This window comes from Pelobates fuscus, chromosome 1, assembly GCF_036172605.1.
Source record: "Pelobates fuscus isolate aPelFus1 chromosome 1, aPelFus1.pri, whole genome shotgun sequence".
NCBI classification, from domain to species: domain Eukaryota; kingdom Metazoa; phylum Chordata; class Amphibia; order Anura; family Pelobatidae; genus Pelobates; species Pelobates fuscus.
The window spans coordinates 213,336,005-213,362,955 of record NC_086317.1 but is presented as its reverse complement, the minus strand read 5'-3'; the positions used below and the strand labels follow the sequence as shown (position 1 = coordinate 213,362,955).

The 26,951-nt window shown below is 37.5% G+C and overlaps 1 protein-coding gene across 5 annotated transcripts in view; it reads right to left on the bottom strand.

The window, feature by feature from the left end:
- Window positions 1–341: 341 nt before the first annotated feature.
- The window catches only part of THRAP3 (thyroid hormone receptor associated protein 3), a 57,047-nt gene continuing 30,437 nt past the window's right edge, over window positions 342–26,951 (bottom strand). For 3 of the 5 annotated variants that reach the window (XM_063454472.1, XM_063454481.1, XM_063454490.1), the window contains 10 exons: window positions 25,778–25,937; window positions 16,571–17,431; window positions 12,043–12,672; window positions 10,460–10,632; window positions 8,128–8,239; window positions 7,335–7,419; window positions 4,090–4,271; window positions 2,960–3,161; window positions 1,845–1,991; window positions 342–1,139 (listed from right to left, as the gene is read on the bottom strand). In XM_063454472.1, coding sequence (XP_063310542.1) covers window positions 918–1,139; window positions 1,845–1,991; window positions 2,960–3,161; window positions 4,090–4,271; window positions 7,335–7,419; window positions 8,128–8,239; window positions 10,460–10,632; window positions 12,043–12,672; window positions 16,571–17,431; window positions 25,778–25,905 — 2,742 coding nt within the window. In that variant the 5' untranslated portion in view covers window positions 25,906–25,937 and the 3' untranslated portion in view covers window positions 342–917. Of the gene's footprint in view, window positions 1,244–1,844; window positions 1,992–2,959; window positions 3,162–4,089; window positions 4,272–7,334; window positions 7,420–8,127; window positions 8,240–10,459; window positions 10,633–12,042; window positions 12,673–16,570; window positions 17,432–20,173; window positions 20,270–25,777; window positions 25,938–26,951 lie in introns of those variants that run through there. The other 2 variants (XM_063454499.1, XM_063454507.1) reach the window with 2 other exon arrangements.

The following is a 26,951-nucleotide window of genomic DNA, read 5'->3' as shown; positions in this document are numbered from 1 at the left end:
TTAAAATTCTATTTAAAAAAAAAAAAAAAATTATATATATATATATATATATATATATATATATATATATATATATAAAATTGGAAGCCTGCAAGTATTGCAATATAATGTAGTATACCACTAATCAGACATGTGCAAGATAATTTTTAATTTGCCTTTACAAATTCATGATGTCAAAAAGACATTTACCAGAGGATAAAGGTTAAACCAACGTATATAAAATTAGATTATGTAATTTGTGTGCATATAGGCCAATATGTGAATCTGTTGATTATTATGATCCTATAAAATGGCAAACTTCTTCTATGCTATGTTTCTACAACATCACAAAAACACAACGGTTTGTTCCCCAAGTTTAATGTTTATTTCAACACCATTTTGTTTACCCTCCACCTATTATACAAGGCTTCAAAATATTTCTCTAAAAAGGATACCATCATTATAGTAACTGTAGTACACTACATAATCTTAAAAGGGGAAAGATACAAAAGAACCAAAAACAAAAAAGCAGCAACTTTGTCAACCATAACAGACATGAAAACGTGAGACATATGATTGGTATTTGGAAAGGTTTCATAAGTCAACATGTTTGAGCCAAAGGAGATCAAAAAACACAGGTGGGCAGTTTATGGATGGCAGCAGTAAATCATTCATAGGATCCTAGCATCCCTCATTTCTATTAAAGAAGAACATAAGTAAAAGGGTACATTCACACTTTCATAAATGGATTTTAAAAAAATTAAAAACAACAAAAAAAAAAAGGTCTAGCAATCAATGCAGACATAGGGAGGGAAATATATAACAGAAGGCTTTTTAGACTTAGCCTTCTGTGCCTGTGTAATTGCTGCTGTTCAGGGCACAGGAATTCAGGGGCATTCTCCTGCTGCCACAGTTCATAAATGATACAAACTTAAAGCCTACTCCATATTTGGCATACTGTTGCCTTTCTCATCCTTGTTTTCTGCTCCACTCTCATCTTCCTCAATTTCTCCCTCCTCCCCGCTGAACTTGTCATGGGACCACTTCGGACTTGCGCCAGGCTTGCGAAACAAGAACCTTCCCCTGCCACGTGGAAAGCTGGCGCGACCTCTCCCACGGTTCACCCATTTCTCTTCGTTCTCCCCTTCCCGATCGTCGTGCTGCAGAGAGATGAGAATGGATCAGGACGGGAAGAGGATGGATACTGACAGTCACTGTAATGAATGGGCGCCTCCACAATTTGCACTTGACTTTACCACCGCACCTGAAAATGAACATGCTGCTATAAAATGCAAAGCTGCAACACTTACTATCCATCTGTACTTACTAAAATTATTAGAAGTATGACAAACCCTTTCCACCCAAAAATCATGATAATATGCCACAATTATTCTAAATCAACTTCTACATCAGAATACCACCAACAACTCACTAACCATGCTGTCACAAATAGTATATCCAAGCCAAATCAAGCACATAAAAAAAAATAACCCTGCTCAGCTTCCTTAGGTAAAGCAAGCACCTACAATAAAGCATTAAAATACTTGAGCAGGACGCACACCAGGTTTTGGCCCACTCCTGCTAAATTATCCTAAATTCTAAATTTACTTGTATGTTCTAGTTATTCACTGTTCAATGAACAAGTTTAAACTTCATATAATTATAATAATAGAATCATCATCTTTCTAGGTGTAAATTTAAAATGTCTGAAGGAAGTACTCCAAAATGAACACAACATGAAAATAGTTTTAGGAGGCACAGATGAATCAGTTTTTTTCTTCTGTAATTTACACCTGCGTTTAGGTCATAATAGAATATTCTCAACTGAAGAGGTTCATTAGGACAGAGTGAAGAAAGTCACATACCAGATAATACTTCTTGCTTTTAGGTGTGTATTCTGGATCCCATTCTTCATCTCTATTTCGTTTTTGAAATTCATTGTTGTTGTTGTTGTTATTTCCAGGAAACACACCTCCTCTACCCCATGCCCTTGTTCCTCTTGGTCTGAATTGCTGCAAGTGAAAGACATGTTTGAAAGGTTTCCAATTTTTTGCCACGCAATAGCATTTATACGGTAATTTTAATTTCCCAAGGATCAACATCAATTAAAAGTACTGGCACACTTAATGCGATATAGTACTTTAACATTTGGGCAAACAAATGCTGTGACAAAGTGAAAACACATGAACACTTACATAAAAAAACATTTTGAGCACTTGGCTTTTTTTTTTTGCCAACTTAGACAAATCTGGTGTATATTTTGTGACACACAAAGCACTTCAACTTGCTAAAGTGCTTTTTGAGTGAGGAGTATCCCATTAAAAAAGTACTTTTATAATAAGATATAATGAAACCTTCAGTTTACCGGATGTCAGACAAAAAGCCAGGGAGCTTTCTTCCTGGTTCCATTAGCTCCACAGAACTAATGGAAGTGGCAGGCACTCTCTACTTGAGCGTGCTTGCCTACCACCTCCGATAAGATCAGCAGTTCTGAACGCTGTATCCTGTGTGAGAAGCTTGAAGGTCTCTTCCAATTGATCGATTTCAGAAATAAATAGGGACTTTTATAAAGATCTATTAAGATGGGATTGAACAAACTAAAGTATGTGTGTGTGGCTGTCAATACTGCTTCAGAGAATGTGCTGCATAGGGTGCATGGAGAAAAAATAAAAAGTATGTTATTTAATCCACCTAACAATCACATTTATCTTAAGATAATTTTAAATACATGATTTATTTATGGACAGTGTTTGTCTTGCTACCTCAGGAGCTTCAACAAGTTTATGTAAGAACTTTAATTTACTTGCATATTTTAAAATTAATTATAATCTTTAATTGCAATAAATTACCATTATAACAAGGCACTTAATAATGCTCAGGTCTAAATAAAAACTCAAATCTACACCACAGCATTGGACAGGTGGCACAGCAGTGATTCTGTAATTGATGAACTCTCACAGTACAATAAAAAAATACTTACAAAGGTACCACGGCCTCGTCCTCTATCAGTAGTTCCTTGAAACTCCTTGCTGCCTGCACGTGCCTTGTCGAAGGCTGTGGCACTTTCTTCTTTATCCTCACCCTCTGCGGGGAAGTCTTCTTGCACGTTTGCCCTCAAAGAATGGGATGAATGAGATGACGAAGAGGAGGAGCGAGAACGTTCACGCACTTTCCTGTGCTTCCTGTATGTAAGAAGAACATACTGAAACAATGCATTGTATTCTCATACAACTAATATACATGGTAAAGATAATGTTATACAAATCGGTTATTTGCCTTCATGAAATGAGATAAAGCAATAGAGTGCAGTCTAACAAGATATACATAGAAGTTGCCATGCAAACCATGTTTTCCTGGAGACAGTTGTATATAATATATATATTTATTTTTTTTGGGGGGGGGGGGGGGGGGAGGCAGCATGTACATGTTGTATGTACAATTCAAATGATGAAGGAAGGAAAACAAGTAATCACCTAGCATATGTATTTTACATATAGCAGGGCAGTAACATGAAGTAATATATAATCCATGATGGCTGTAGGGTTACTCCAACCACTTGGCAAAATTCTGCTTTTAGAAGTGGTCCTGGTGGTAGGAGACCATCTATACCCTCCGCTATTTATTTATTTTATTCTCCCCTCCCCCCCTCTATACTCTAAAGAAGCACAGAGTTAAATGGTGCAATCATAGTCTTCGCCATGAGAAGACTTTGATTGGACCTTTGCGTAGCTCCCATGATGTCAGATGGGGGCTTGCTGAACAGCGCCAAGAGCTTAGTCAGGAGCTGGATTCAAGGTAAGTTAAACCATATTTTTATTTGTGTGTGTGTTGGAGGAGGGAACCTAAAAAATAATGCTCAATATGGAATTATTCATATAAAATAAAAGAAGCCAAAAAGGATTGGAATAATCCATTATTACCACACCAGAAATTGACAATTCATTAACTCTATTTAAAGATGACACCAGAATCGTACTGGTTGATCTGATTTGTTGAGGTGGAAATTTTCTGGCATTTTAGATCAAGTCTATCATCATGGGTGGGACACATCTACGCTGGGTCACAAGTCCAATTTATAACTAGACCACAAATATAGAAATTCATACGTACTTGTGCTTTTTGGAAGATTTCCTGGGCTTCTCAATTTTCTCAGGCGACCGCTCTCTGGAGCGGCTTGAATCTCTAGAATCCCCAGAATCCCGGGAGTGGTCACGCTTGGAATCCTTGTGTTTTTTGCGGCGCTCAATGTCCTGCCGCAGATCAGAGGGCTCTTCCCTGTATTTTCCATCAGCCTGGAGTAGTTAAGAGGGTATATTGAACTTTCAGATCATGGATTCATATATAAAAGGAGCTGGCATGCACATGATAAATCCTTCTGTACTAACCATTCAAACTTCTAAGTTAACAAATTGCAATCCACAATATCACAGATCGTATTATAATAAAATATAGATGCTAAGCTTTGAGTTGCAAATTAAAAAAAATAAACAAGATTTAACTTCATGTTAACTGATAATTATGTTAAAATATACACCCTGTCAATGTTCCAGAAATTTTAAATAGGAAAAGTTCACACGGATGTAACAAACAGAAACTTGCAAAATTACACTAAATCTTATGGATAAACAAAATATTATTTAACATGTATCTTTACTAAAAAACAACTCACATTTACACAACTTGTATGAATGCATGGACAGATCACAAAATAATCTTTACCAAAGCATACGTGAGAAAAAAAAAAAAAAAAAAAAACCACCATTTAACACATACCTCTTTCCAGCACCAATGTCCCTTCTCCGACGTTCGCAATTGCCGCGCGCGCATTAGGCCTTCCCCATAGGAAAGCACTGATTCGCTTGGTAGACAGCCACTGGAGGCAGTCTTAACCTGTTAATGTAAACATTGCATTTCTCTGAAACTGCAATGTTTTACATTGCATGGTTAAGAAGACCGGAACACTGCATCCACACCACTTCAATGAGATAAAGTGGTCTGGGTTCCTGCAGTGTCCCTTTAACCCCTTAAGGACACATGACGTGTGTGACACGTCATGATTCCCTTTTATTCCAGAAGTTTGGTCCTTAAGGGGTTAATAGGTCCACAACATTGTTTTGTCCTCACATTTTTGGACAAGGTGCTTTTTATTTGATACTAGTAATACGGTCAAACCTATTTTAACGGTCTGAATTTGATCTAACTTCAAGTCAACCCAGGTGCTAGAAATTATGAATTCTGTTGTAAATGACAAAGTAAATGACCTTGTGTTTAGCCATTAAACTACATTAAAGAAATAATAAGCAACCAGAAGATTAGTATTTCTAATTCTAAATATGCTAAACTCTTAAGTGCAGTTTCTGAAACAATAACAAGAAACAGTGAACAAAAGTTATAATTTTTAAAAGTACACTCCATGTTAGAGCTGACATTCTTTTTAGTTGTAATGCATTACATACTAGGTACTATTTTTTTTATTTATTATTTTAAATTGAGATGTGTGTTGTTGTGTTCTGCTTGTGTTATTTATGGGTGCTGCAGTTGCTTTGTAGTGGTGTATTTGTGGGCTGTTATATTGTATATGTCATGGTAGTTTGTGGTATTGTGTATGATGCTTCTAAAAACAAAATGTGCGCAGTGCATGGGGGCTGCTTGTGGAATTGTGTGCCTGGATGATGTGCCACATTGTGTGTTTGGTGATGTGCGTATGTAGCTGCTTGGGGTATGGCATGAGAGAGGCTGCATGTGGGGTTATGTGCAGGTATGTGGAATGTCAGTGGTGTTGTGTTTGTGGGCTGTTTGTAATATTTGTGTGAGGTGAAGCTTAATCTGCAACTCTGTGTATATCTAGCATTGTGGCTGGCTGCACTGGGGTCCAGCGGTGACCGGGCTGGCCAGGTACAGGTCAAGGACAGGAGCTGTGATAGTTGATGCAGGCTGCTCTACTCCAGTGTGGATTCCCATTCACAAGAGCAGGGAGGAAGTTAACTGCAAACATTTCCTTGAAGTGCTGCAATGCGTAAATTGATGATTGTCCCTCACTACCTGCAATCATTGCTCAGTTTTACTAGAAAACATCCCACTGGGACTCCTCATAGGCCAGAGCCTGTTTGTCAAGTGCCATAGGTTGCTGGACCTGGACATAGACCATCGATTTCTGGCATAAAATGCATTCCATTTGGTTGGAACAAGCACAACATGCACATCAAAATCACGCAATTTTCTACATAGCAGTGGTTTTTAACCAGTCTGCTGTGGCATACAGGTGTGCAGTAATAGGTTGACTGTACAATATATTTCTAATAAAATGTCTGGATTAAGTTTGAATCACCACCTGAAATTTTCAAATAAGTCAGTCAGACTATGTATGCATTTCTCTAACAATGCACAAAGTAAATGTGATATTTACAAGCTGCTGCTTGAAAAGTGATGTAGATGTGTCTTTGAAATGTTTCACTAATTGAAACATTCCTTGGACCAAAAAAAAAAAAAAAAGAGTCTGGAAACCACTGCTTTATGGGCACAGCACGGGTTTTGGAGAGATGCTGTTTAATGCTCATTTTTCTTCTGTAGAAAATAGCTGAACTGCAAGACAAAGTCATCACATTGTCTACCACAGTATTTTTCAAGCAAAAAAGGAAAAAGAGCAAGTTGGAAATGACTGAAATAAATGGCGGGCATACCGAAAAAAATAAAATCAAAACACAATTAAACAAAAAGCATAACCAACAGTAAAACAACCTGCACACGTGTGGGTACCTGAAGTGGCCCTTTAAACAGAGAAAGATGCATTTTATTTTATGCTGTGTGTCAGAATGCGTGTCTAGCCCTTTGCATTCCAGAACCATATACTTATTCAGAGACTATGACAGGAAATATTTATGAGAATGGACGGCATAAAGTGTGGATCTTTAAAGACTGTGATGTAGCCATTTCAAACCAACCCTTCATGACATGCAACTGGTTGTCAGAGACACATTGAGTCTGGTATACAATAGAGTGGGATACTTACAAGCAGAACCCAAATATATATAAGGGTGACTCTTGCTCATCAATGGAGATTTTGGATCCAAAATTCCGCTTTGTGTGTTTCAAGTTCAACCACAATAGACCTTGGAGTGATCTCATTTTTACCATATCCTAAACCACTTCACAAAGGTTGTTGATATATAGATTTTTTTATTAAAAATTTAACCCTTTGTAGTTCATTTTTTAGAAATATTTCACATCCTTGAAAGAAAAACACAAACTTAAGTAGAGAGCAAGAGAAGCATAGCTTAAAAGAACACACCCACTTAGTTCTTAGTCTTTCATTTAAATTACGGGCCACTGAATATAGCGATATGGCACCAGCTTACCTTATGGCTTCCCTCCTTTGAATGTTTTGGTTCCTCATGCAAAAATCCATGTTTTCTAAAAGCACTGGGAGAAATATCGATTCGCCTACACATGGGGGGAAAAAAAATAAAATGAGATACATTATTTTTTTTGTTCAGAGTAATTTCCAAAAATACATTGCCTAAATGATGAATGCTCCACTTCATGCCATGTCAGGGGGTAGCAGGCAGTAATTGCAATCACTACCCCAATCTTTGGTATGAACTGGAATGGCACGAGGCAGATACTCCGCCATATCGTTATTGTAGGTTAAACTTCACCCTTCTGTTGACTAAGAATCTCAGGGACCAAGAAACTACAATTAGGTAAAACATGCTTGTGTGCATGAGAAGCCTAATTTCAGACTTCCAGTACTACAAAAATTGCATTTGTGGTTAAAACAAATTAAATAGAATACATGGACGTCAAGAACAGCTACTTGTAAGTATACAAAATATAATCTACACAATGTCTACACACAGTTATAGGGAAATCACACACAAATGTAAATACTAAAAGGTAAACTTTATAGAAGACTTTCTCAGGCTGTGTGTGCAGACATTTGAGTAACAATGCAGAGAAATAAATCTGAAAGGACATTAAAATAGTACCATTATATATTGCATGATATGGTAAACCTGTAAATGACAGCATTATGTGAAAACACATGTTAGGGAGATATTTTATTAAGTAAAAACGTTTTTATAAGTCAATAACACAGCCTAATAGTTGTACTTATCTATGAAACACAATATAATCAGAATTTGTATGTACCTGTGAATTTCTGGACTTTTACGACTTTTTGATGGTTCCTGATCTTTAGTTTTCTTTAGATATTTAGTGAAACGTTCACTGAGTGTCATGGTTGACGGGCCAAAATGGTGCTCTGTTGAAAGTGAAGATGGAAAGAAAATTACATTTAAAAGTAATCTTATCTGAAAATGTGAGGAGGACTCTTTGTACACCTGCTATAAATCTCAAAGATAGGTGTACTGATTATGGATTAAAGTGTTTTTCCTTGAATTTGTTACTCTTTCACTTCAAAATAAAGCCATATTAAAAATCCATTCCATCCACTTGAAGCTTTAAATATTAAACTAAGGTGAGCATGTGGGCAAATTCATTATTCTATTTGCCTTTTTATGCACTAAATAGTATCAGCACTTTTATCATCCAAGTATGGCATCATTCCATGGCTCCAAAGAATTTATCATGGTACTCTTCATCAAAGGAATGTGAACTAGTAGTTGCTCAGAAGCACAAAATTGAAACGGAAACCCTTGCATCACCACAAAAGAGTGATTTGTCCTCTTGGTTACACATTTAGTTGGTCCTAATTTTGTAATCTCCAAATGATTTGCTTTTAGTTATTACGCATTATTATTATTTTATATCACATGTCCGATTTACCTCATCCACTTAAACCATAGAAGTCACATGGCAGAAAGATGTATAAATCAAGAATTAACCCTATGTGTAGCTCTCTGCAAGCATGCACAGTAAAAAAAAAAAAAGAAAAATCATAGTGAAGCAGTTTACTGTAGCTATACTTTTGCCCGCACTTTACACAGGACAGCAGAATATTCACTTTACATTTGTGACCAGGAATTTGTACACAAAATAACTGTCCAGGAAACGCAGTGCTCCTCTCAAAATAGAAGATGCTTGAAGTTAGCTTACTGCTTTGAAGAAAAACTGCCCCATAGTCTCCAGTACTGTTAAAGGCATGCTACTGTATGGTCTGTTCTTTATATATACATTTTTCTTTTTATAACAAGACACTTTTGTACACTAAGGAAAATTCATAGCAAACAAAATAAAATTAGTGAGGTCAGAAGAAAATGGATACCTAAATTACACTAATAGGTGGTTAGAAGTTGAAATACAGGAGATAAAAGACAAATTAGGATATTATGATCTAAAAGCTTACTGGAACTATATCAAATTGACTTCAATTAAGGCATCCCTTCAATAATTTTGGATAAACTTTTTTCATAGATGTTTTCATATATTTAGATAATTTTTATTTTTATTTGTTTTTACATATTCATAGTTTTTTTTATATTTTAATATTTCAATTTCAAATTAAAATCATTTAAAAAGTTTATGGAAAAATATTAAATCAATTAAAAAGGCCTAAGTTGGTGGAAAAGTATTTTAAACGTATATCAGATACTTGCATACATCAAGCAAGTAAAACAAATATAAAAAACAAATTAAGAGGCATTGCCTAATGAATTATATACTTGAAGAGGATACCTGGTAAAGGCACGGAGCTATACTTCTTCAGGACACATTTTTAAAGCTTCAAGGGACAGTCACCAGAACAACTACAGCTTATAGAATTTGTTCTGTTGATTATAATTTTACTTTACATTACATTACTTTCAGGCTTTTTACAGTAAACACTGTCTCTGCATGGAGACACTGAACTTTCCTCAATCATCGATTCAATGCATTTCTATGAGGAGATGCAGATTTGTCAGGGCTGTGTTTGTGGTTGGCTTGTGCTGGCTCTGTCCTCGATCTGCCTCCTCGACAAGCTCAGCAAATCCATCATGTCAGCCATGCAGGCAGATCAGGGGCAGAGCCAGCAGCAGACTGGAATAAAAGTAAGATTTTGCTATATTTAGGTGAGAAAGGTGGGAGGGCACATTGGCTAGATGGTTTTAACACTGTTCCAGGAATACTTGTTCCGTGCTGTTGTGGCACTAATGGCGGTATTAAAGGAACACTATAAGCACCCAGACCACTTCATCTCATTGAAGTTGTCTAGGTGAAATGTCCATGATGATACAGAGGGTACTAAAGTGTTAGGAATACAGATTCGTATTCCAAATACTCTACAATCCCCTTATCATTCACATGCAGCAGAAGTGAAAATCTACTAATTGTGGAGGGGGAAAGGATGCGATAAAGGCCAATTTATTTAATTACATATTGCTTTTGAGGCACAGTGTGTTCCCTCAGAGCTGTAGCGAGGAGTATAATCTTAAAATGCCAAGTGAATTGTAGACCATGTTGATTGTTTTTTTTTCCTTTTGCCAATTCATTTAGAAAGTAAAAACACAGATTTCATTGCAAAAGACAGTTTCAAGCATACTACCTTTTACATGATGGACAATGGTCACTATATGTTGAGCAAAAAGCTCTGATGGGCTGCGCTGAGATTGCGCAGACTGTATATGCTGAAATATAGACTTGAACTCCTGATCTTTTTTATTGCTGTGAACAAGATCGCGAGATAACTTCCGTTCATGAGCCAAAACTCCACTTGGGCTGTGATACAAAAGTCAACAAAAATAAATTTTTCATTAGTTGTTAAAATTAGTTTCATCAGTAAATGTAATAAAAATTAAATAACAATAGTATAAATGGACAGCAGTATAACTGTTGAACTGAATGTACACCATATTGTACCATGTAAAAGTATGTACAGGGAACCTGAACAGACAAAACACCAACAAGACTTTGATTCTGACAATCTAAGCATACATGAATTCCAACATGTTTAAGTTGGCAAACAATTGTACTAAAGACACCAGAACAACTACATTAAGCTGTAGTTCTGGTGACTAGTGTCCCTTTAACGGTACCCCTTTAAGTGTCACTTCATCAACAGCTTTATGTGTAATACACAATGAGAAATATTATATATATATATATATAAAAATAAAATATATATTTATATATATTTGGATATATATATCCAAGGCAAGATAGAACACGGTTAGTTGCCTTGAACCTTCGATAGATGCCAGTTTTGTACGGTCATGCATCAGGAGAAGAGCACTTCTACTTGTTGCTTTAGTATTAGTAAACCTTGTATTTATAATTTAATTTGCATTTCCAGAATACTGAAATGTATCTGGTGTCATCCAATCTACATTTATTGTAATCTAACAATCCCCCCCAAATTATTATTATTATTTTTTATTTTTTTTTTAAATGACCAAAATATTTATAGTGCCAAATACTAATTACAGCAAAATAATGTGTTATTTGATTTAAGATTAGCAATTTCAAATTATTTGCAATTGTACTCTCACATTTTTGTAGGTTTTATGGTCATCCAAACAACGTTTGCTTAATGAAGCAGTTTTGGTGTATAGATCATAGAATGTGACAGCAGATAAACATTTGGCCCATCTAATCTGCACACATTTTCTAAATACCCCTGAAGTCTCACGGTTTAATTCACTTCCATTTAGGATTTAAATCACCCCCCTCCTGTTTAATGCTTTCATTTAAATCACATTTGTTCCATGCAGCCCTAGACACACACCCCCACATTGAGAAAAGTGGTTTGATTTTAAATTGGATGTTAACTTACTTTAGAAGTTAGGCTCCTGCAAGATCTAGCAAACTAATAACAGTTTAGAAAATAAGACTTTCTAAAGTATATAGACAAGGCAATAAAAGAAGGTTTTGACATTACAGCTCTCTTTACTTTTAAGTGTTCAGGAAGGCTATGCATGTTGCATGCAGGGAGGTGTGGCTAGGGCTGCATAAACAAAGTGATGTAATTCCAAAATGACAGAATTGAGCAGTGAGACTGCAGGGGCATGATCTATACACCAAAACTTCATTAAGCTAAAGTTGTTTTGCTGTCTATAGTGTCCGTTTAAGCTAAAATTGTTTTGGTGACTATAGTATCCCTTTAATCCTCAAGACTACTTTGTTACTCACCGAGCAAGGTCCTCATCAAAGGAGTCAAGGCGGACATTAGGGCCCGCTTCTCTGCTAATGGAAAAAGCAGATTTGGAGAAGGGCGCTTCATCCTTGGCTGACATTTTTTCAGATTTCCTCAGTGGAGGAGACTCACTCCTATCCTTTGCACCCTTGAAGCTTGTCACTTTGAAGTTCTTCTCTGGCAGGAATCCTTTGTGAGATGATTCCCCTTTCTTGGAGGGCTTCTCCTCCTTCCTGGGCCGCTCTGAATAAAGTTCATCCTCGATATCCTCAGACTTCCTCCGTTTCTCCTTCGTGGTTGGTATAAAGGAAAGTTCTTCCCATTTGGCAGGATCATATGGATCTTGATTCTTGGAGTCACTGTCAGAATCCTTCCTTGATCTGCTTTTTCGCTCTTGCTCAGCTTCCTCTTTTGCAAAACGCATCTCAGCTAATTTAAATTTTTCCAACTCCTCTCGCATTTTGTAGCGTTTTGGCGATTGGCTCTTCTTATATGCACGCTCCAGCTCATTCATAGCAAAATCTGTAGGACTACTGCGATCCTTCATTTTTTCTAGACTAGACATCTTATCTTTCCCATTCTCTTTTTCCAGTTCAGATGCCTTATTCTTCTGCTCTTCCATGAACCTGGAGATAAATGGAAATTGAAGCTCATATTAGCACTTGTCTCAGTGCTGAATGCAAAATATGAGATGTGTTTAAAAAATACATGGTCTGGAGCGTGTGGGTATTTTGTCACACATTTCAATAAAAGAAAGAGCCTTAGGTTGCCAACTCAAGCAGATTGCTTGAACTTTTTGTTGGTATGAACTTTTGAGAACCATTTCAACACAGGAGGGGAAACAAACATTTTGTAGCAACAAACCTCCAACAGGGCTTCCCAGATATGTGCCACCCACAGGCTAAATAATAAATATAGCACTACATATATGCATTGCAAAAAGAAAATATGTGTACATTTGTTGCAAATGACAAGCTTTAGAGTTTTAAGCAGTAAGCAACTCAGACAAACAGGATGAGATCCTGAATTTTTCCATGAGAGTATAAAGCACATAAATTGCTGCACCGTGGTTTCTTGAAGCTAAAGTTAAGCCGTCAGCTTTCTAAAGCAGAAAACGAAAAGCTAAATTACAACTTACTGAACACAATACTGTATAGATTCTCAAGAGAATACATCTTAAGTCAAATATTTCATATTTAAGGAACAGCAAATAGTAAAAATAAAAAAAATAAAACTACAGAGGTCAAGGTAATGGATGTAAAATGTAAGACTATTAAATAGTAGGGTGCAAAAACATTTTACATATTGAGAATCAGATGTGGATTGATGATTATTTGCAGAATCTCGATTAAGTTTAATATATTAATTTTGACTGAAGTGCCTGGTTTCCACTCTATATTTGGTAATTAGGATGTACCCTAAAAGTATCACTATGTAGAATACATGCAAATAACTAAATCTGGTTGGCATTATGGAGTCAGGAAGGAATTTTGTTCCTTTTTCCAACATAATTGCCTTCTTTTGGATCAACAGCATAAATTAATTGGTTTCAAGGTTGAACTTGGTGGACTATAGTCCTTTTTTAACCTAGACAACCATTTAACTGGCAGGAAAAAAAAGTACAAATAGTTTAATGTCATTTAGAAATCAGAAACATCCTTAGAAAGGGGGTGTGGGGGAGAGAGGGGAATGTCATAATACCAAGATGGCCTATTATAAATCCCACATCTGGTTTGTAAACGCCATCTAACAATACCTACCCATAGACAAAATAATGTATAAGATCACTAGGCCCATATTCTTGGATATCTATGTTTCATAGATTTCTTTTTTAAATTCTGGTATGTCCCATGTAGGAGAATTAATAGTTATGCGAGTTTATGACATACTATACAACAGTTATTCCCAGAAATTGGTCAAAATAATTTCTACTAATACAGCTAGCTTGACCAGCAGATTGTTTTTGCCAAGATTAATTTAGCACACCTTTTCTAGAGCAACACCATATGCATATTAAAACTATGCATTTGAAAACATATGTATGTGATAGCCACAGAGATATCTATTCATCACTTGTATTTTATTTTAAATAAAAAGAAATAGGTGATAAAGGATCATTATAGTTATATAAAATATTTTCAAAGTTACATTCACCATACAAAGTATTTGAGTTGGCAAATACCTGGGCTGTGGCATAAAGAACGTAAATTATAGTTAAAAAAAAAAAAGTGAATTCAGATAAGATTTGAAGAAAATGTAAAAAGTCTCCAAGGCGAAAGGAACCAACACCTACAGGTTCTTCCCCTGAATGTGCATCCAGGCATCAGTTAGAAACACAAAATGGGTTTCAAATGGAAACCTTTAAAAACAGATTTACCATTCTCCCCCTCTGCCCCAATTTGCATTTTGACTAGTTTCGTGTTTCTAACCGATACTTGGTTGCACATTCAGGGGAACAGCCAGTAGGTATGGGTTCATTTTTCATGGATATATTAATTTTCTGCAATTCTTAGGTGCAATTTTATATAGCTAAAAAAAAAAAAAACACAACCAATCTCCCCCCCCCAAAAAAAAATGAGCTTCTCTTAAAATGAACTATAGCAGAATGTTAGTTGCCTTTTTTTCATAACTTCATCTATTACTTAAAGCCAGTAGCCCATATAAGTGGAAAATTTATAAATCTATTGATACATTTAGAACACTAAAATATGGGATATCCACTTTATGATTTCCTTTTAAAAACACAGTTTATCTATGGTATCATTACTGATCACGTTATTTTTAAAGATAATCACTTACTATGAATACTATGCAACTCAGGATTTCATTATATGTACACAATCTTTTGGACTACGGTTATTATTTGGATGTATTTAAGCTCTATTAAGTAGGCTGTTTTTTCAGATATATTGGTTTTATTACTCATTTTGTGCACCCTATCCCATGTAGTAGAAATCTTAAAAATCTGCATGATGATTAAACTGATAATTTCATCAATTTCACACAAAATAGGCTCATCGTGCAAAGTAAAATATTCTACACGAACTGAACGGCAGTACGCGATGCCTTAGGAATCATTGTCTAAATTCCATAACAGAGGGCACAACCAGCAACATGTTGAATGCATTAAATGTTTTTACAAATCCTGTTTAATTTAAAAAAAAAAAAAAAAAAAAAAAGACTTGTTTGGAAACTTAAAGATGGTGGCAAAGTGTTTGCAAATGTATCCCCGGCACAATGAAGAACAGAACTACTTACCACCGCTTGTACTAAACTTATCTTTGGATAAAAGCATAATTTGTCTCTCAGTTCCCAAGTACTGCAGGCATTTTACCAACCTGTGTTTGGCAGAATGGCATTTTTGAGTGTGCTTTTTTGTTTTTATCTGATAGGATTATTTGGTCTGCAGTTTCAGACCATGATAATTTTTTTTTTTCCTCAGCTTCGGAGCGTTCCTCTTTAAAAGAACACAAACTGGAAAACATAGCCTCAATGGCCAAAAAATACTTCAACATTTTGACGAATGTCTCCTAGAGGATTTAAAAATTGCCTGCACACTGAAAACAAAAATAAACAAATATACGTATAAAAAAACAAGTGTGTTAAAGAGAAAACACAACATGTATTAGTATGGGTATTGTGGTGCCTACTGTCTTTAATGCCTCCGTCTTACAACTTTCCTCACTTAATAGACCAACTATTGGCTTGTACACAGAGGTAGGAAGATATAATTCCATTCTTCATGAAACAGATTTACTTTTTATTTCAGGTATCACAAAGTTAGGGTGCAAAAGAAAGAAAAAAAAAACAAAAAAAACTTACGAGCATAAAAATCTCAGCTGCAAAATATATCGAATGATATTGATGTTGTTTAAAGTCTAAGAATAGGACAACATTCATGTGGAGCAAAGCAGCATATCAATTGTTATTTATACAGTAACTTAAGAACTGCTTACAACTGAACTATAGTAGCTATGTAACTTGCATGTCCAGTTGCGCTCAGTTAAAAAAATATATCTGATTAATGTAGGGATTTAAGTTGCTGTCACTTAGAGATGAAGGGCCCTATATAGCTGTAAGCTGACTCATCATTGCAGGAAGGGAAATTACACAAGGGGAATGGAGACGCTAAGTCTCCAGAATTTCATTTCTAGATACCCATTATCGGTTATAAGCAACAGAGCATGGCCAAGTCACAGGTGTGAAAGTAAAACCCAAAGGAATACAGGTGTTACATTACAACTTGAGCTATCAAACACCTGATACCATATGCCAGGCATGTACATTTCAAAGAAAAGGCTCATGGGAAAGGATTTTACAGATGGCTACTGAGCTTGTCAACTGTTAAAACATAGAAGGCAGTAGTATTTATGAGGGCTGAAAATTCTGCCCACATAACCTACAATTCATGCTTTTTAAAAAATACTTAACATATTAGTGCAATAACATATTGACCACCTTGCTTACGGGAAATTAACTTAAACAAAATTCATGAAGCGTTTATAAAATGAGAATAAGACATACCTTTTATATCCAGTTCCTATGGGAGCAGACATTTCACCAGATCGACCCTCTTCTTTTTGATTACCGTACAGTGAGCCCAATGATGGTGGGCTTTTGGTTAGAGGACTCTTCCTTGGTGGGCTCAAGCTATGATCGAATGGACTCTGTCGAGAAGAGGCCCGGAAGGAGCCGCTGCTCTGTAAGACAGAGGGAGAGGGAGGACTAGGCTTTTGGACAGGGCTGGGCCTGGGAGAGCAACGCCTCACTACCACAGACTGAACAGAGCTTTTCAGTGTTGGAGCACGCTCTATGGGGCTATGTTGCGGAACTGGGCTTGTGTCATAGGCCTCCATATCCTGCCATGATTTGGATCCATCATTTTTGCCCCCAGTGTCTCCTGCCCCAGATGCTGAATGTTCCTTTGAATCATCATCTGCTGTCTGGACCGATCCTCTTTGTTCCTTGGAATGAATCTTTTTTTCTTTCCTGGACTTGCGCTTTGAAGTCTCCTCTCTGCTGTGTGTGGAGGATGACCTAGAAGAGGAAGACCTCCTAGAACGGTCTGAGGAGGACTTGTCTGAATTTCTTGAGTGGCTCCTAGATCTAGGTGACATGGATCTCCTCTTGGGAGATCGTGAGCGAGAACGGGCCCTGCGAGGGCTATAAGGTTGACGGTTGTAATTCTGCCAGTTAGGACGGTAGTTTACATATCCACCACGGTTGTGCTGGCCTCGGGGGTAAAATCCTCTACCACGTCCTCTAAAATAGTATGGTCGTCTGTAACCTCGATTGTAACCGCGGAAATCCCGGTTCTGGTAAACTCTAGGATGGTTCCTCTCTCTATTATAGCTAGGAGAGTAAGATCTTGAGCGCGACCTAGAACTGGATAAGACAAGAAACAAGAAATCTCATTAAAACATCAAATGGGCAAATAAAGTTTGCGCTCCTATAATTTCTTATAAATAATGAACTGCACTATAAATTAAAATGTATATATCAGGTGTAGGCAACCTTCACACTCCAGATATTTCAGACTTCATCTTCCCTGATGCTTTGCCAGCATTAGTGGCTTTAAGAGCATCATGGGAGTGCCAAAGGTTGCCTACTCCCAGTATAAATTAATTAGCAATGTATAGAAATGATTAGCACAATGTAGGCCCCTGGGAACAATCCTAGTGAAGATTTCACATAGAGAAAAGGTAGATGAACAACTAATTGAAGACAGGTTGAAATGCTACATGTGGGCGGAAGAATATAGTAAAGGAAAAGACCAAGAATTATGTTAAATAAATGAGGTTAGACACAAACATGAAAGGAACACGAATATAAATTTATATAGTCACTAATGTATTTAAAAAAAAATGACATGATGTGTTTAAAACAATGTCCATTGCATCTGCAGAAATGCAGTATGAAGTTTGGTACAGGATTGTGCTCTTTTCCATGTCAAGCTGGAAACTGGGATAGTTGCAAAAACGATTGCTCACGTTTTTACGCCCAAGTAAGGACTTTTTAAACGCCAACATGCCAGTTTCAGGTGCCACTTCTATGCCACCATGGCATCAACAATCCCCAACTTAACAGGTTTAATCAACATCACCACTGGATTAGAATAAGAAAATCCCTAAAATCTGCAATGTTAATGTTGGAAACCACCTACATGATTTTTGTGACTGGTAACTGGCAATATTAAATAATGTATTGTGTATAATCTGTGATAGTGTATTATTGAATAGACACTGTAGGCATTGTAACTAATCTAAAGTGGTTATAATGTCTGGAGTCCCCTGGCACCATCCTTCCATACAGCATTAAACTGTTTTTTAATCTATTAATGCTAAACAAAAGTCCAAAGCATGCTATTCGCTATGCACAGTTTGGGCTAATGTGCAGTCGGTACACAATATTTTAAACTCAGACTCCTCAATTAATGGTACTTCCAACTGACAATACAATATATACACTAGTAGCCACAATTGTTAAACCTATTTGTAATTCTGTGGTTTGATATTTCACAACATCAAATTAAATACCATTAGGTATATAATTAAATGGAGCATGTAATGCAGCAATGTGTCAAATTAACTTTATTCTATTAACCCCTTAAGGACACATGCCATGTGTGACATGTCATGATTCCCTTTTATTCCAGAAGTTTGGTCCTTAAGGGGTTAAAAGATATAGCTAAAAAAACAGAAAATAAAAATAACCACTATGTAACATTAAGTAGTGTATAACTATATCACAATTAGCATATAGTTTTCCAGTGTACAAGCGTAAAAAAAAAATCCCTCAAAAACAATGGGTTGACTAATACACCGAAAAAGTTGTTGATACCTGCTGAGACAAAAATAAGGCACTGGCCTAATGCTTTGTTACCCACAATGCTTTCACCCTTCTCATACCTCTTTATAACATCCAACTTATTTTCTAAAGAAATAGAATGTGCTAACAATCACTGCTGTAACTCAAATGAATCTGCATAGGGGCCATTATTTACTCTTTATACACAAATTGCAGGAGAACTAGCAGATGACATTAACACTTGCAGTATCATACATTATATGTAAACACGCAACAACGCAAATATCTGACCAGCTTATTAATCGTATAATAAAATAGCTAATCATATAAACAGGATATAATAAGCAAACAGGAAAAAAAATAAGTTTGTTGTTCCCCTGACACACACACACACAAACACAGCTGAACTTGTGCCCATCTGCAAACTGGGTGCTCTTTAAAGATTTAGTCACATCGGAGGAGCTTTAACAACCACTTTCACCCATTCCGATGTTCTATACACACACCAAGTGCTTACTGCCATAAAATAAATATAATATATATATGAGAAAAGGTTTGTTTCAGTATTCTGGTAGTCCAAAAAAAATGTATTATAAATACACCGCTCCCCCAAGCCTATATACACAACACACACACACACTTTTAAATTATGAGTGGCTTTAAAGTTTCCATTACTTTTTATCTCAAATCTAGGAGATGATTGTGAAAAGTTCTAGAAAGAATGGAAATGGAAGAAAATTGAGCAGTGTTTCATCTATACAAAACATTATTAGCTCAAATATTATAGTTTATATTCAAAATATACCAGATATACAGGAAGAGACAGCTGTTACTCATGTAGTTATCAACATAAAAACATTTTAAAAACTGCCAAACCCTGTATTAAGAAGACAAAGCCTGAAGACCAATAGATGCACAAACTAAGGGCCAAAAAGGTTTTATTTTGCGTACAATTTTTTTTATTTGCCAAACCAATTCAGCTACAATGATATCTCTAATGGCCACTACACTGAACATTTTGCCTCAGCAGTAAGATGGGGTCCAGTGTGTAAAATAATAAGGGGTGCAACAAACACAATAAATAAATATATATATTGTGTTCGATAATAAAAACACACAAATTCCATAAACGTTTGCATCAAATGAAACAGTTTCACTACACTATAAAGGCAAGAAAAATGTTACTGCCATGGAGGAGAATGTAAAAAAATGATCTATATTCATTTAATTTTGCAGACATTTCAACAAGTACACAAAAGAACAGATAACCAGAGGTAAAACACATATAAACAACGCATATCCAAAAGCAAACCTTCTTACCTCTTTTTGGATTTCATTTTAACAAAAAATACCAAATCATCAGTCAGAGTGCAACACAGCTAGTCGACAGGAGGGATCTAAACTAATGCTACAAGCTGTAGCAAGGTCAACCCAAAGTATGCCCAAGAGAACATCGTTGATCTTACAGCGCCCAAGAGATTCCAATACCTCAAGCATGAATTATCACTATGCACATGAGCCAACAACAAAAAATATCTACATATATATCTATTATGAAACAGCAGGCAGCAGAAAAAAAGTTCAATACTTTAACAGCTATACGAGAAGTTAGTTGTTTTTTTCTTTTGCGGCTTATAAGCAAAGGATAAGTAAAGAGTACGAACTAGTGAGTGTTGTACAATGCACTGATAAAAGAGGACGGGCTTGTTTGCAAAGAGGCAAGCACTGATCTCATGGGACAGACACCAACTATCAATTTAAACCACTTGTCACAAATGGCAGGTTGAGACTAGAGGAAAGTTCCCTTCGCTGGAGAGAGATTCAATTATATGTACAAGTTTATCATCTGGGATTTTAATTATGGCTTTCTCAAAGAAATTAACCCTGTGAGCCAGCATGGGTGACTTATTTGCTGAACGCAAAACATGCATGTTTCTAATGAATGTTCTGAAAATGTCTTATACTCACTTGGATAAATGTAATAGATTTAAAATTAGTGTAGGGACTCACATGTTAATTTAAAGGGACAGTTTAAGCACCATAATCTCTACAGTGTGCTGTAGTAGTTTTGATTCCAGGAGTCAAACTATTTTTTTTATGGTAAGTGAGAAAAAAAAAGTGCTGCGTAACGGCACCAGAGAACTTCTGTCAGCGTAGCCACTCCAGCACACTGGAGTGGTTATGGAACTTCGAGTGCTCCTTGGATAATAAATGAGGAGGACCCTAGTCCCCTCAAAAACGTGACATATTTCAAACAGGATATAGTATACTAATTTAAACACCAAAATTTATATGTACAAAAATATTATGGGGGCGGGGCCTGACCACTTAACTGAACGGTCGCATTTATCAACAGCTCCTGCATTACTCGAACTTTAAGCCTCTAAAAAAGCAATTTTCACACCCGAGCGACGACCAACAGCCGTGGTCCGATGCACAGGGGTGCACTAGCAGAGAGGAGAGGCTTGCAACTCGTTGTTTTAGTCCCTCGAAGACGATCCAGTTGTCCCTACGGGATGAGGCCTACTCAGGCGGTGAGCGGGGTGGACGGCCGCCGCCCCGCTATCCTGCCCGACGGAGTCACGCTGGATCCCATGGATGTGCAAACAGGGCTCCGTTCCCCCCCCCCCCCCCCCCCCTGGGCCGGCGGGGGTTATCCCGGCCCGCATCCTGCAACCCGTACCACACCAGATACCGCATTACTTAAACACCGCGGCTCCACCAAAATGGCGGCAAAAGCGGACACCTCAGTCTGCAACGAACAGCACGCCACTTACCCCCACTCGAAGACTAAGGCTCTGGCACACACAGGGCAGTTATTAAGTAACTGCACAAAGCAGCCTGTCGGGTGGAATCCTCATGGCACACTACTCCGGTGCTCGCCAGCTTATAACCGCGGCGATGCCCGAGCCCATGTGAGGAGAAGCACACAAGAGGACAGCCGACCGACAGAAACGGCACAGAACCAGACCACCCAAGGCATCATGGAGAAGCCCCTACGCAGGCTCATCCAGTCGACAGGAATTAATCCTGCCATCAGCCATAAGGCACACCCGGACTCGGTTGGCGCAAAACAACCGCTTTACAGCACAGCACGGGCCTCAAGACCACCCAGGCAGTCCCGATAAGCCTCACTATGCCTGCTCTATTCCCACACTGAACCCGCGGACCCCTCCGAGCCCCTGAACCTGGCAATGAGACACTCCTGGACGGCAACGCCGAGGCAGCGGGCCGGGAGGACCCTTCAAGTAACGCCCACTGAGACAACAGATCCCAGGGACTATAATAGGTACTCAGGGGAGAATGGATGAACAAGGCATATATCTCGCTACAACGGGACTTCCTTACCATGCTTTAACACACAACACCTGCATTTTACATGCTAGTTACAAGTACAATTGTAGCCCTTAACCTGCTGTTATTTTATTTTACTTTACTGTAATTTCTACAAAGTTTTTGCCTTAGTCCGATCACTTGTCAGCACGAAATAATGCAGCAACACACGCTGGCTCACTCGCTTAACTAAAGAACGCGCTACTACCGAGCTAAGCTTCACAGCATACCTCTCTGACAGAAACGCAATGCCATAAAACTTAAGCGTAATTAGTCACGTCATACACGCACATAGCATAGCATAGGTATTAAAACACTGATGGCCTTGCAATGGGAGCCTTTCGCCAACCAACAATTTATCTCCTTCGGAGTGTCTGCCTCCGTGTTTTTCAAAAACGAGAATGTCATGTGGGGGTAGGGTGGCCATTTTGACATCCCGACTTAAGTCCCACATTAATGGTATAGATGTGGCTAATCTAACTACTTACATATATAAGTATAAGGGCGTATTTGGTATGATAGACTCAATACACTAAACGTGACCTGTCATATTAATCGTACCTCTTAAAGATTGAGCATATTTGCAACTCTAACATGCATATTTAGCTTAAATACTGCACGGTGACCGAAGCAAATGTCTCTTATTGATAATATGCCATAGCCTTGTCTACCTAGTCTTCAATTTAAAATATAGGCATACGTATTATCATATTTAAGACCAATTTGTTATATCTTGTTTAGCTATGAACACCAGACCTGTATATGAAGCCTATCTTTATTACTTTTATTACTTTTGTTTCTCAACCAAGCTTGTATAACTCTGTTTACATGATTGTCTCATATAAAAAAAAAAAAAAAAACCATGGCAATCTTTCTTTGAGGTGCATTGCACACCATCTTGATGTTGTTACTTCATGTTACCCCACAATGCCTCCTCTTTCTCTTCTGTACCCCATGACGCATATGCCATAATAAAAGAAAGATTTACAAAAAAAAAAAAAAAAAATATCTCCAAGACAGTGCAATAGTCATATATATATCCAAAACGTGTTATATCTGATTAGGTAACACCCTAGTTCATGGGTAAGCCCCACCATGTATAGAATTTATCAAACTAAAAATGGATCCAAAATTATTTTTTTCCATTTTATTCTACACTTTTTTAGCACAAAACACTTACAATTAAAAAGAAACAAGCTGTATTTTTTTTTTTTTTTTTTTTTATAGGTAGGCTAATTGTGACTTTTTTCTGAAATATAGGCAAGGAAGATTCAAGTTTTTAAAAGGACACTACAAGTAAGAGGAATACAAAGCTATATTCCTGGCACTTTAGCCCCTTTGCTCCCCCCCACCCCTTCTTCGCACATCCCCGTGATGGTCAATAAAGGGTTAAAACCCTTTATTTACTTAACTTTACTCCGGCATTGATGTGCCTTGGCGCTCGGTCACGTCTCCATCACGCGACGAGCGCTGCATATGCGCATACATGGCAAATGCCACGCACATTACACCTCCCCATAGGAAAGCATTCAATCTATGCTTTCCTGTGGGGAAAATAAAAATCAGACACAGGATGTCCTCATGAAGAGCATGAGAACATCCAGTGTCAGATACCGGACCAAAGGTCCATTTGGATGCAGGAAGCACACCCACTGGGAGACAGCCACTGGAGGCAGACTTAGTGCTGCAATGTAAACATTGTAGTTTCTCTGGAATTGCAATGTTTAACATTAAAGAACTAAGGGCATAGAGACATTGCACCCAGAACACTTCAACTAGCTGAAGTGTTCTTGATGCTTATAGTGTCCCTTTGGTCAATCAGCATCACTTCACAGAGATGCAGTGAATCAATGCATCTATGGGGAAAGTTCAACCATCTACATCCAGAGCGTTAAGATGCTGAACATCAGGAACCCAGGAAGCACCTCTCGTGTCAGTCTGAGCGACTGCCACTAAAGGTGTCACTAGACAGCAATGTAAGCACTGCCTTTTGTCACTTAAAAGGCAGTGTTTACATGAAAAAAATGCCTGCAGGGATTGACTATACTCACCAGAACAACTACCTTTAGCTGTAGTTGTTCTGGTGACTCCAGTGTCCCTTTAAATCTGAATTGCAAAAATTAGGGAACTACTGCTTTGGAAAAATTCAGCAATGCTCACAGCTTGACTATTTAAGAACACATTTTGCAACTTTTGTGTTCTAATGCATTCACATTTGGAGTTTGGGGAATAAACTCATGTTTCTTTCTGAATTTAATTGGTGGTTGAACGGTGACATAAAATTAAATAGTTAAGTAAAATTAGTCCCCATATTTACTCGTTATTTTTAGGATAAAAATGTAATAAAAAGGGCAAAACCACATTATTCTAAACCAAAATACATGACTGCAAAATGTAATATCTAGTAAAATAAATACTGCATTTAGGAGCCAGTGCAATATTTCTACAAGTCAAGTAATGGCAATATTTGTGGAAGATTTTTATAACAAAAATAACTATGGGGGGGCGGAGCATGACAGCCGCGCTGACCAGCCGCATATCTTGTGGGCTCTGGGGTAAAAGTGCTAAAATAGCAAAAATCACCAGGTTTTATGCCTGAATTTCTACTGTTGGACTCTCCAGGAGACAGAGGGAGATCACAGCAGTGGCAATACTCTTGTTCCAGGTCGAGATTGGCGGCTGACGTGAGGCCCACAACAGGCCTACTCACAGTACCTATGGGGGAGGCGGCCGACCCCTCGGCATGATTGCATGCCTGCAATCTCTCCTTCCATAACTTGATTCATAGAGTTGTTTTGTCTGCTAATAGACCATTTGCTGCAGCTTGTTTATTCTTCCATAATGTACACCAATTAAGCAACATCTCCTATTTTCTTTACTGCATATAGTAATTTAATAACCACCCTATCTGGTGGCACATTATGTTGTTTCTAAGCTACTCCGTGCATACGCTTAACCTGGTTCACTTATTTGGGATTTTAACGCCAAGCACCATATCTCTTCTCTTGCTACTATTATAAATAATGTGCATTAGTAACGTTATGCCATACAATTGTACTACTATGCCTTTTGAATTGCTTGCTATAGCTGTTGTGGCTCTGCAAGTCTGTAACTACATGCACAACAAAAATACAGAATTAAAAAGAAAAAGAAAAATAACTATGACTCTTGGAGTTCTGAATTTTAAGCGCTTTTTGGTGAAATATGTAAAATAAGGTGTCTCTAAATTTCCAAATACTGACAAACTATCACTGACCGGATACTTCTAGCCCATTACTTACGTCTGTTCTCGAGTGGCATCTCCTGGCGCACGTGTGTCCACGCACACACTTAGTAATTATGAATAATAAGCTATGGTTGGGGATATGCCATGAGGCAAATCAAGAGTACGATCAACAATTTGATGCTTAGGCATAAAAAGATGAATGTCACAGCAGATAAGCTGTGCAATGGGAATATAGAAATTTGAATTATTAAAAAATAAAACAAAGAACAACAAACAATCTTTTTGCCACACAAATGTTCCCACCCTGCACAATTTACAAAGTTAAGTGTATCTGTTATAGATACCATAAACAGCCATATTCTTACCTGTGCCTACGCTTCCGTGTGTGTGAAAGAGACCTTGAACGAGACCTTGATTTTGAAAACGAACGAGATCGAGAGCGGGATACGGAACGGGATGAGCCAGATCTTGATTTTGATTTGGTTTTAGACATTGTTTTTTTCTTCCAATTTCAGCAGTCACTGTCTAGAAACAAAGCATGGGAATGGTTCATAAAACACAAATAAATGTAAATCTAGCAAACACAAATAATGTAATGCCAAGATATAAACAAATCATCTAATGAGCTACAGTATGCTTAAGAAAATGAAACCAACTCTAAAGACCCCCTCCTAATTTCAAATTTTTTATCAATGCTTCTGCTGTTAGTGACCACAGGATTATTTTGTTATTCAACAATGAACAGCTGAAACCTGTCAGATTAAATTTCCATTGAGAAATCCCTGTAAAATAAGATTCATGGAATATTTATGGACAATCACCTGTTTGCCTCAAAATCATGTATGTAAAGGCCAGTTGTGCAGAGAGAAAAAAATAAAAATAAAGCCCCTTTATATTACATTAATTGAATCACTATTCTCAATGAGCCCTGTATAAAGTTAGTATAAAGGTTATTACTTAAGGACAATCACAGCCAACAGAGGCTGCAGTCCAGAAGTGTAACTACTATATGTCCCATGGCTGCCCTAAGATTATGGTACCTGGCATCCCTTTTTTTTTTATAAATTCAGGTACTCTAAAGATATAGAATATTGAACTTGAAATATAAGCCACATGAGTCTAGTGATGGATTTTAGAACAAGAGTTCAGGAAAGGCTTTATCAAATCTAAAGCAGTTCTGAATAAAGGGGGCGTCCTAGTACCTTTCCAGTGTAAGCAGTCAAACCATTTGCAAATGTTTTGGCAACAGACCTGGGGTCCACCAAGCACTGGTCCCTCGGCGCTAGTGACCTCTACTCCCCCTGTCGACGTCAGCTCCCGAGTGGAGCCAAATGCGCAGCCCACGCCTTCCAACCGCCCATAGGAAAGCATTATTTAATGCTTTCCTTTGGGGATCTAAACTCACGCTGTGTGGGTTCAATGCAATTTTTACACTGAGAATCACGGAAGCACCTCTAGTGGCTGTCAGGGAGACAGCCACTAGAGGCTGGATTAACCCTGCAGTGTAAACATAGTTTCTCTGACAACTTCCACCTGTAT